Raw genomic sequence first — 11921 nt, forward strand, 5'->3', positions numbered from 1 at the left:
TGTCCCCAATATTTCATAGTATTCTATTGTTTCCAGTACTTGTCTTATATTATCTCCAATGTATCGGCCTTTTAAAAACCTGTCTGATTAGGATGAATAATATCTGACAATATTTTTTGAATTCTAGGCGCCAAGCATTTCGTTACGATTTTTGCATCACAACACTGAAGTGTAAGAGGTCTCCAATGTTTTTAAATGGACTGGATCTTTATATATACCACTTGGGTCCTGTTTCAGTAATAATGATATCAGACCTTCTTGTTGCGTGTCTGATAATCTACCATTTATATAGGAGTGGTTAAAACATGGTAATAATGGTCCTTTGAGTATATCAAAACAAGTTTTGTATACTTCCACTGGTATGCCATCCAGCCCTGGAGTTTTCCCAGCCTTTAAAGGCTTTAATTGCATCATGAAATTCCTCGTCTGTAATTTGGCCTTCACATGAGTCTTTCTGTACAGATGCTAATTTTACATTATTATTAGGAAAAAAATCCATACAATTAGTTTCAGTTAGTGGAGATGGAGACTGAAACGAAAACATATAAAGTACTTTACTTCCTCTTTCAAAATATAATTCGGGTGAATCATGCGTGGCTCCATCATTTGTAACAAGTTTCAATACATTTTCTTTGGTAGCATTTCTATATTGATGATTGAAAAATAATTTGGTGCATTTTTCCCCATATTCCATCCAGTTCATTTTATTTGTATAATACTGTATCTTTCTTGAATTAAGTTCCTCCATTTCTTTTTTGTTTTTCCTCTAACTTATTCTGTGCCTCTATGGTACAGTTTTTATTGCTATCTAGCTGTACTGTTAGTCCTTCAATTTCCTTTTTTAATATGGACTCTTTTGATCTAAATTGCTTTTGTTTTATAGATGAGTACTGAATTGCATGGCCTCTAAAGGCACATTTAAAAGTGTCCCATACAATAAGGGGATCTGCTACGTTATGTCTGAAAAAGTCAGTTATAAATTATTCTGTCCTAGTTCTAAACAATTTATCATACAGTAGGTTTGATTAAATTTCCAATATCCTCGCCCACGTGGAAATTCTGTAAGAGTAATATATATGCCAATTATGTGATGATCTGACCGCATTCTGTCCCCTATCAACACTTTTTAAACTTTTGGTGCCAGAGAGAATTTGCATAAGAAAGTAGTCAAGATGACTAGCTTGATTAATCCTCCGCCATGTATATCTCACTAGGTCAGGGTATTTAAGTCTCCATATATCCATGACATTCATGATTTCCTTAAGTGCCTGAGGGTGATAGTTTGTAGTGTGATTTCCTTTCTGGTCCAAGGAGGAATTTAACACCGTATTAAAATCTCCCACCATAATAAGAGTCTAGTGTTGCTTGTAGAGTTGATAAATTCTTATATTTTCACAGAAGCTTGGATCATCATTATTTGGACCGTATAGGTTAATAAGCCATATCTGTTTATTGTCCAATAACATATTTAAAATAATACATCTATCTTGATGATCTGTTTAGATTATTGGTAGCCATTTGATTAACTGGTTCAGCAGTCTTATGGCTTGGAGGTAGAAGTTGTTCAGGAGCCTTTTGGTCCCAGACTTTGTTGTTGTGTGGTAGCAGAGAGAACAGTCTATGACTTGGGTGGCTGGAGTCCTTGACAATTCTTATGGCCTTCCTCAGACACCGCCTGGTATAGAGGTCCTGGATGGCAGGGAGCTAGGCCCCCGTGATGTACTGGGCTGTACTCGCTACCCTCTCAATGGCACTCCCCTTAGCAAGAACTCACATGAAACCACACACACACACACACTCTCCATGCTAAAACAGGCTTTGGACTCTACAATGCCTCTATCTATCTCTATGGTGCACACATCAGAATCACCTTCATTTGCCAAGTCCATTTTCACATACCAGAATTTGACTTAGTAAAGTGCTGCTGCTAGCAATAGACAAAATATACAGACAGAATATAGACAAAGAAATGTACATAATCTACAGGTTATTGCGACTGCACCAGGCCACCAGCTGTATGAAGGGTAGGTAACCGGACTGCAGTCTGCACCCCGTCTGCTTTAGAAATTACAGAGGAGAGAGGGTCAGTTCCTGAGGGACTGTACTAGCTCAATGGTTTGATTTAATATTAATACAAAAAAGAGCTGGTCCATTAATTATCCTGTCAGACCTGACCTTCACACACACCAATACACACACCACACATGCCCTCCTCACCCACAAACACACGCCTGCACAAATGCACGCACACACACACTCCCCACAGGGGCCGTTTGTCTGTCAGGAAGGTGATGTCTCCAGATGAATTATGGGATGTGGCTGTCATCTCTGGGGTCAAATACAAAATGGCGTCCCTGGGGCGGGAGGTCGGCGTTCTCCCTGGCTGCTGTCGCACCTCGCATGACTGCCATTTTATAGGTTACACACAGGACCAGCCCTGTGCAAACAACCCCAATTAAACTCACTCACATTAATATTAACACACTCTACTGTGTGTCTGTGAGTCTTTGGTTTCATGTGAGTCCTTGCTAATTAAAGTCTCCATGTCAGTATAATGGGGGTGAGGAGAGGTCTCCAACATGAAGCTAATTCCCCACTAGTGAAGCGGGGAACACTATCATTAACATGAACCTGTAGAGAGGAGTAGGAGGCAGTTGTATTTGGTATTAATACTGACTAGTCCCAGTTATTGATGATGTGTTGGCATATCATTTTAATATTATTCAACATATTAAATCACATATAAGAGAAGCACGTTACGGCCCATCTCTTATCTCTTGTAATCCATATAGCTTCCATTGACTCAGCCGAACCCACATCTGCTTTCCCGTTAGGTGTGTGTGTCCATAAATGTCTGATTAATGGTAATTCAACCGAGGGTCCAAGAGGGCAAGCCATGGGTCATGGCCAGATAGACTGGACAGTATACATCTCTGGGTGTCAGTGGGGCTCTACTGTATATTTATTTGACATTAACAAGCAATACAGACACACAGACTCTGGGCTATGTTCTTTATAAGGACCCTCTATGAACTCAGTGTCACAGGGGTACGATTTAGCCTCGACCTCGTAGGATGGCTGGGGCCCTGATGAGATTAGTAAGGCCCGTTTTTCACTGTCCTATAGAAGAATCCTAAGCCGACATCTCTTGTATTCCAGCCCGCTGCATCTCACCCATTACTTCTGGTTTTACTTGTCTGCTCTTGGAATGACAGCGAGCCAGGGTCTGTGTGTACTGACACAAAGGGCCAATCAGAGATTATAGACATGGAGTTTAGTGTAGTCCACCATGTACTCTCTATCCAGGGAAATATTGTTCAGCCCTGTGGTGTGTCAGAGGTCTGTGCACTTTAGGGTTGGGTTACCCTTTTTGTTTTTAAAATGTACGTATTCTTGTGTTTTTTTTAACTGGTAAATAAAATCAATCAATCAAAGGTCACTGGGTTGCTATATTGGACTCCTGAGTGGAGCAGTGGTCTAAGACACTACATCTCAGTCCTAGGGGTGTCATTATAGTACCTGGCTCACATCCAGCTGTGATTGGTAGTTCCATAGGGCAGTGCACAATTGGTCCAGAGTCGCCCGTGTTTGGCTGGAGTAAGCCGTCATTGTAAAAAAAAAAAAAAAAATTCTTAACTGACATGCCTAGTTAAATAAAAAATGTTCAAACCAAATATGAATCATGAGTCTGCTTATGACTGCTGCTTCCTGCTCTACCCTGTCTCCTTCTCCTGTCCTTACTCCATGAAGGGCGTGTTTACACGTCTCACCTCTAAAGACCTGACTCTACTTGATCCCCTTACCCTCTTTGCCTCATCCTGGCTCCTTCTACCCCCCCCCCTTCCTCCTCAATCCACCAAGGGCATGAGGTGTAATTCACTCCCCTCAACCCCTCCACTCAAGCCACGGGCTGTTTCCGGCTGGCCTTGGATGAAGGTGTGTGTTCGTGTGTGTGTAGATTGAATTAGACAGTAGATCAGTGTTGACAGGACCAAGGCTGTCATTAAGAGGGAACAGGCTGTTTTATGAGGTCAAAGTTCTGCAATTTTACTGTGTGTGTGCGTGTGTGTGTGAGTAGGAAAAATAACTAGAGAGAGAAAGTATATCATATACCGTATATGAGTGCACCAATGTTGGAAATAATAACACAAAAACATTATTTTTTTTAACAAAAATTGAATATTTTAATTAGTGGTTTGATGATCCGTTTTTGCAATCATAAGAAAATTGCCTGAATGACACTGATAGAGGGAACTAGTTGAGACACGCAGGAAGTTAATGTTTGTGATGGAAAATATTCAATTTCATTCAACGTAAATATTTAAGACACTAGTTTAAGCGATAAGATTGTAAAGAAAGTTTATAGCAGTTTGTCCTGGTATAATTAGAGTTTGAGGGACTCCAAAATGCATTACCATCGCTGAGTAGTGCTGTAGTTGACATAATGGTGTGTGTGTGTGTGTGTGTGTTATTTTGGACATATTCACATGGGAGTGATACAGTCAGATATCAAGGTGACCTAGAGTTAAGGGAAATGTCTACCTCAAGCCTTTGTCTGTGTGTGTCTCTCCCTCCATGGTAGGAATAAATTAAAAGGGTTCACATTCATCCCCCTAACACTATGGCAAGAGATTGGTCATATAGCATGTCAATCACACAGAAAAGCTAAAGCCATTCTCTCTCTCACACACATGCACACACGCACGCACGCACGCACGCACGCACGCACACACACACACACACACACACACACACACACACACACACACACACACACACACACACAAACAATACACTCACACCCACACACAATATTTACAAATGCATACACACTATTTACATGTGTATGCGCACATAGACAAACACACACGGAAACACAGGGGAAAAGTAGTAAAAAAAAGTTGTGTGAGCCTGAAATATCAGGTAGGTCTAATAGTCATCATGTCTGTCCTAAGAGGCACTAACTACCAGTCAGAAGTAGGGTTGGGCTCAGTTCCATTTACACTGCATCAGATCAGCTCTAACATTCATTACATCCATGGCCACGTCTCAAACCACACCCTATTCCTTATAGGGGCACATAGGGCTCTGATAAAAAGTAGTGCACTATATAGGGAATATGGCGGCAGAAGTAGCACACTACATAATTAATAATAAGGTGTTGGAATGGAAGTAGTGCCCCACAAAGGGCATAGGATGTCATTTGGATGGATTGCTACCCAGTTGTCTACACACATATATGCATAACGTCCCCATCATTTTTAAATAATGACTATGGTCCATGGTACGTCCGTCCATCTATTGGTTACATTTCCTTTAAAAAACATACAAATAAAATAATCACTTGTTTCTTTAGGCAGTAACATTGGTCTCAGTGTCATTACAATGCTGCTTTAAAAAAACAACAACATAAAAACGATATAATAATAAACATAGTAGTTCTAAAATGAGAATTGCGTCATTAAGACGCATGTTCATGTCTGAAATGGCGGCCGATGTCCAAGAAAAAAGCTTTTCAGACATGGTCCAACTCTTGCTTTACGTAGTCTGTTTTTCTGTAGATGTTACATTTTCCTTTTCGCGGTTCAGCTCAGCCAATGGAAAACTTTCTGTCCAACGGTTCAAAGCTCTGCTCTCTGAAGGGATTTCTGGGAGTTTCCCCACTTGAGTTTTTTTCACCTTTACGTACCAGAGAGATAAAGAGGGAGAGAAAAGGCAAGGGAGAGCGAGAGAGGGGGAACGATGAAAGTCGGTTGTCAGTGACATTCAACCCATTCCTCTACTTCAGTCTCCATAACTACCCTATACACTTTCACCCCTGACCTCTAACCTCCGATGAGTGTGTGTGCGTTACCAACGATTAATTATCTGGTTCATATAGTCTTCCGTCGGTAACCTCCCTCCCACCTCCTCTGTTCTCCCCCCTTCTTCTGGGTCCTCCACTTCTTCCTCTCCTAGTCCAGGGGTTAGTTTGGATCTAGAAGGCCACAGGCCCACTCCCAGGCCCTGACCCTCGACCCCTAGCCCCTGACCGTTGTGGTTCTGGTTGTGGGTCCTGAGTCGTTGCAGCCGTCGTTCCTGCTGCCTGGTGTACTGGTATCTCTGCTGGAACAGGTCTCTGGCGTAATCATACAACTCCATGTCCAGCTCATTCAGCTCCTCGATGCGCTGCACCTGGAGTACAGAGAGAGAGGGAGGGTGTCAGCTGACAGTCCTGATGCAAACATCTGTGGGTGGTGGGGAATTGTCTGTTCAACTTGGTTCAACAATTTAACAACCAAGTACAGCCAATATATGGTGGAAAACTCTGAAAACAGCACAGTATCCTGGTGTGATAACATGTTCCAAATGGCAACACACACACACACACACACACACACACACACACACACACACACACACACACACACACACACACACACACACACACACACACACACACACACACACACACACACACACACACACACACCGTAGTGTTGTCCAAATCCACTCCGGCCGCTCTGGTGCTGTTGTATTGCATAAAGGGTCGTATGAACCTCAGTCTGAAGGTACGTTCAAACAGGAACTGGGTTTTCCTCTGGTACTCTGTCAGGCCGAAGAAGGCCATGTCCCTCAGGTTCTTCTTAGCGGAGTCTAATAACAGCTGAGAACGCCTCTGCTCTGGGACTGTAGACATGTTGTAGCAGCCTACCAGGCTCAGGTCCGCTAGCATACGAACCTATAGGAAAAGGTAAAGGGAGGTTAGTACATTTCAACATTGTGTGGACCATAAAATGAGTCTATTCTATCCAAATGTGTCTGTGTGTGTGTGTGTCCATTCATTAGTCTCTCACCTGTCTGTTATTGGCCAGGTTATAAGGACAGTCCATGAACTGCTGCAAGGTACATCCTGACCAATCAGAACCCTCGTAGCAGGCTGGTAGTTCCTCCGGAGTAGGGGTACGTCCGTCACACATGTGTAATGACGTCTTCCACGTCGCGCCCCTCTGGACGTGTCTCCATTCGCTGAGGTACCGAGACACTGGGTCCCTTAAGAGGGTGATGTAGTAGAACTTCCTAAAAGAGGAGAGAGAAGAGGGATGAGGGAGAGAGAGAGGTTAGACACACTGGATGTGCTGACAGAACTTACTGTGTAGTTCCACAAATAGCCAAAGGGTGGCAGTGTTGGCGATGGTTTGTTACTATAGTTTCGATCCCAGGGAAATAAAACTAATTGGAACCTGGGGGGAAGAGAGAGAGAGAGAGGGGGAGAGAGAGAGAGAGAGAGAGAGGGGGAGAGAGAGAGAGAGAGATTTGGCTAGGGTCAGTGTTCAGGCTACGGTGCAGGAAACTGCTGGCACAGGCACAGGCACATCACAGTACAAACACCCTCACTCATACACACACACAATCTCTCATGCGCACACGCACACGCACGCACACACACACACACACACACACACACACACACACACACACACACACACTAGCACACACACACACACACACACACACACACACACACACACACACACACACACACACACACACACACACACACACACACACACACACACACACACACACACACACACACACACACACACAATCCCCAGATGCAGTATGAGTCATCTTTGAACAGCAGGGTTGATACTCTGGAGGAAGACAAACCCCACTGAGCCACCTGACAGAGCTGTGTGTGTGTGTGTGCCCATGAGAGAGAGGATGTTTTTCCTGTGATGTGTTATTGTGTTTACTCCGTCGAGGTGTAGAGACACTCCTCATCCTGTCCTACTGGTTGTACCACACCATCAATGTCTACAGATAACTCAGAGCTCCCGACAGGAATCTATGGAATGGGCTACACACACACACACACACACACACACACACACACACACACACACACACACACACACACACACACACACACACACACACACACACACACACACACACACACACACACACACACACACACACACACACACACAGCCACAGACACACAGCCACAGACACACAGACACACACAGGGGCAGGGAGAGGGCATCACAACAAGGGGAATGGAGTCTGGTCTTTGAAGACTCTCACAGACACACATGCACACCAACTCCCTCAATAGAAGACGCCTCAGTATTTCTCACAGAAAAGTCTCCTTTACAGTACAGTACTTGATTACCAGACATGTTCCTCTCTCTCTCACTCACTCACTCACTCACTCACACTCACTCACTCACTCACTCACTCACTCACTCACTCACTCACTCACTCACTCACTCACTCACTCACTCACTCACACATAGTATATTGATCGAGAAAGCGAGCGAGAACGTAAAAAAAGAGTGGGCGAAGAAGAATGTTCAATTAGTTTTGTAATCCAGTGAGAGCAGCGGAGGCCAGGAGCCAGAGTGATTTATCAAAGTTATGGCTTCTGTTGTAATGAGAAAGGCCATCAGAAGGCTCAGCCATATCACCAGCTACAAAAGAAACGCAACGAAATAAAGAAATGCATATATACAACGTTGTTGTCTTTGTTGTATAATAATATAAAGGAACAAATATCCGGCAGGGAATTCAATCTGCTGTCAACCCTGGCTGGAAGCCGCCTGCAGTGGGAGCAGCTACTGGTGTGTGTGTGTGTGTGTGTGTGTGTGTGTGTGTGTGTGTGTGTGTGTGTGTGTGTGTGTATTCTACCAGTGCAGGTCTCCATGTTATCTTAAGGAAACACACAGCGCTTGTCTCCTGAGGAAATCCCAGCTTCCTGCTCCAGAACACTCTCTCCTCCCCCTGTCTCCCTTTTCTTTCTCTCTCCCTTTATTCTCCATCCCTCTTTATCCTTCTCCTCACCCTCCATCCCCCTCTTATCGCTCTTTATCCTCCTTCCGTTCCCTTTCTCTCTATCCTCCCTCCATATTCCTTCTCTCCCTCCCTCCATCCTCTCATCTCACTCTCTATCCTACCCCCTTTTCTTCTCCCTGTTTCTCTCTCAATCCCCTCTCCCTCTCGTCATCTTACTCAAATCACTGCAACATTCTGCATTTCTCCCAAATGTCCTCACCTACCGTCAAAAGACATTTCCCCTCTAAGCAAGGAAAGGGAAACATCCACACACCGTCTGTCTGGCTGGAGTTGTATTAAGCTGCTTATTTCTTTGGCGGCAGAGATAAGTCAATCCAAACTCATATTTACACATGAAGAGAGAGAGAGAGAGAGAGGGGAGAGCAAGAGTGAACTGCCAACATTTATTCCTGTAACCATAACCAAATATGTGTGTATGTGAAAAGTATCAACGTTCTTTCTAGGGAAAGCCCTTGGCCTGTCTCCTCTCCTCAGGCCTCTCAGACTGTGGGATTCGGAGCCAATGGAATGTACTAGCTGTACATTCTGATGATATCAGCCCTTGTCATCAGGGTGTGTGTAAACTGATTCCCCTGACCTCAGTATCTGGGGCAGGCAAGCAGCAAGAAACAGCTTGTTTTAGGTATTTCCCCCAGCACACACACACACACACACACACACACACACACACACACACACACACACACACACACACACACACACACACACACACACACACACACACACACACACACACACACACACACACACACACACACACACACACACACACACACACACACACACACACACACACAGGATAGGGATGAAGAGGGAGTTAAAGACAGGAGGGGAGAGGTGAGTGACTGACTGGCTTTAAGGTAGGTTGGGGTAATCAAGGACTGCTTAATGAGGTTAACAGAGTGACAGATGGCGTTAGTGACACACAGACACACACCCCTCCCCTCAGGCCAGGATTAGTGTGTGTCATATCGTGGCTGGAGATGGGAGTGTGAAATTGGAGTGATAAGGTATTTAACATTTAAACACTCTAGACCTCCCCTTCTTTCCTTTCCTCTCCTCTCCTCTCCTCCCCTTCCTTCCTTCCTTCCTTCCGTAGTATTACCACTAGTCTGTCCGTGTCATGGAAAAGGTAGGTCATGGTGAGTGTGTTTAAACACTGTTCTATAAGATACTACATACTTACTTAACAAGGGGATGATCCCCTAAACCAATCCGATAAGACAGTCTGTCTGCCCCCTCGCCAGCACCCACCTAACCTTATTACCGAAATAACCTCAAGAGGTAATAGTCAAGTCTAGTCCAAACAAAGAAGAGACAGAGAGAGTGGCAGAAAGAGAGAAGAGCCCTACAGGCATAAATACCATTTAGACACTTTGCATATCTGCTTGTTACAGACAGACAGACAGACAGACAGACAGACAGACAGACAGACAGACAGACAGACTGACAGACAGACAGACAGACAGACGAGTCAACAGCCATCCGGCCTAGTGCTTTCTGGGCCCGGCGAGAAGCCTGGGGCTGGATTAGAGAACTTATCAGGGGACTGAGTGTTTTCCCTGGGGAGAGGGAGGGGAAGGATGAGTGATGTGAGCGTGTGTGTGTCGGGGGTCTCTGCCAAACATGGGCCACCTGTTTAAAGTAGGCCAAGGGGCTAATGAGCCACGCCTGGGGGAGTGTGAGGGATGGGGGAAACCACAGATTCCTAGGAAAAAGGGAAAGACAGGAGAGGAGAGGGGGGAATAATGAAATATTGTGCAACAGGGGCAACAACAGTCTTTCTTGTACAGAGCGGTGTGTGTGTTCCCCCACATAAAGGGCAGGGTGAAAGAGGCCTTTTGTCTGAGAGTGTAACTTGAGCTCCAGGCGTCACACAGACGTGCATACGCATACGAACACATTAACACGCAAAGGTGACCAACATAATGAGTGAATTGGGAAGTCCGATTTTTTTTTACCCAACATTTTTCCAACACGTATGAACGCACACAAGCTACACACACACACCCACACACTGATGGCAGCTGCAAACGCAGAGATTAAGGCCAGTGTGACGGACATGCTTATGGCTCCAGCTCAGAAATAGAGAGGGAGGAAATAGAGAGAGAGAAAACTAAAAGATAATATGAAGTGAAAATGTGCATCTGCTCATTAAAGCCACACTCTGTAAGCAGGCCAGCATCAAACCGAAGGATAAACTTCATTGAAATAACTGGTCAACTTAGACTGTGGCTTTTACATTGTAAAGGAAGACAGTTGCATGTCCAGGCTTTCTGTCGGTGTTTAAACCCCTACTTTACTTTATGGATCTGAACACTGCTAGGGGCAATTTCAGTCCCCCCCCGTCTATCTCTTTCTATTCCTCCTCTCCCTATCATGCTATCAAAAAAAGAAGAGGAATGAGAAAAGGGGAGGGAAGAGGAGAGAGAAAGAGATGGTCTGAGTGTCTTTGTGTGATCAGTTCATTGATATGACATGTTGATTATCTCTGCTCAGACGAGAGGCTGCATCTCTCCATCCTCCCCCCTCTTTAATCCCTGCGACATCTCACCCCCCTAATCAACCCTTCACCTCTCATCCCTCCCCTGATCCAGACAGATGCTCCCCTGTGATGCCCTCCTATGTGTGTGTGTGTGTGTGTGTGTGTGTGTGTGTGTGTGTGTGTGTGTGTGTGTGTGTGTGTGTGTGTGTGTGTGTGTGTGTGTGTGTGTGTGTGTGTGTGTGTGTGTGTGTGTGTGTGTGTGTGTGCGTGTGTGTGTGTGTGTCCATCCTAGGCAGACGCTCCCCCTGTGATCCCAATCCCAGATCAGATGCACTGGAATTCCGAGCCGGCCCAGCTGTCGTCTTGGCAATGCTCGTGATTGTCTGATTACCATGGCCAATCGACACACACACACACACACACACACACACACACACACACACACACACACACACACACACACACACACACACACACACACACACACACACACACACACACACACACACACACCATTTAATTTCGTGAAATCTCAGAACATTTAGGAGCGTAGAAATATTTGACATTTAAAAATCCTATTTTCCCTAACCCCTAA

The 11921-nt window shown here is 44.8% G+C and overlaps 1 protein-coding gene across 1 annotated transcript in view; it reads right to left on the reverse strand.

The window, feature by feature from the left end:
- Positions 1 to 4156: 4156 nt before the first annotated feature.
- Positions 4157 to 11921, reverse strand: part of LOC127914030 (heparan-sulfate 6-O-sulfotransferase 1-A-like) — a 27282-nt gene continuing 19517 nt past the window's right edge. Inside the window, exons 2-4 of the mRNA XM_052488700.1 lie at positions 6837 to 7059; positions 6473 to 6721; positions 4157 to 6174 (exon numbers count right to left, since the gene is read on the reverse strand). Coding sequence (XP_052344660.1) covers positions 5851 to 6174; positions 6473 to 6721; positions 6837 to 7059 — 796 coding nt within the window. The 3' untranslated portion in view covers positions 4157 to 5850. The remainder of the gene's footprint in view (positions 6175 to 6472; positions 6722 to 6836; positions 7060 to 11921) is intronic.

The sequence above is a fragment of the Oncorhynchus keta genome, chromosome 30 (assembly GCF_023373465.1).
Source record: "Oncorhynchus keta strain PuntledgeMale-10-30-2019 chromosome 30, Oket_V2, whole genome shotgun sequence".
Classification (NCBI taxonomy): domain Eukaryota; kingdom Metazoa; phylum Chordata; class Actinopteri; order Salmoniformes; family Salmonidae; genus Oncorhynchus; species Oncorhynchus keta.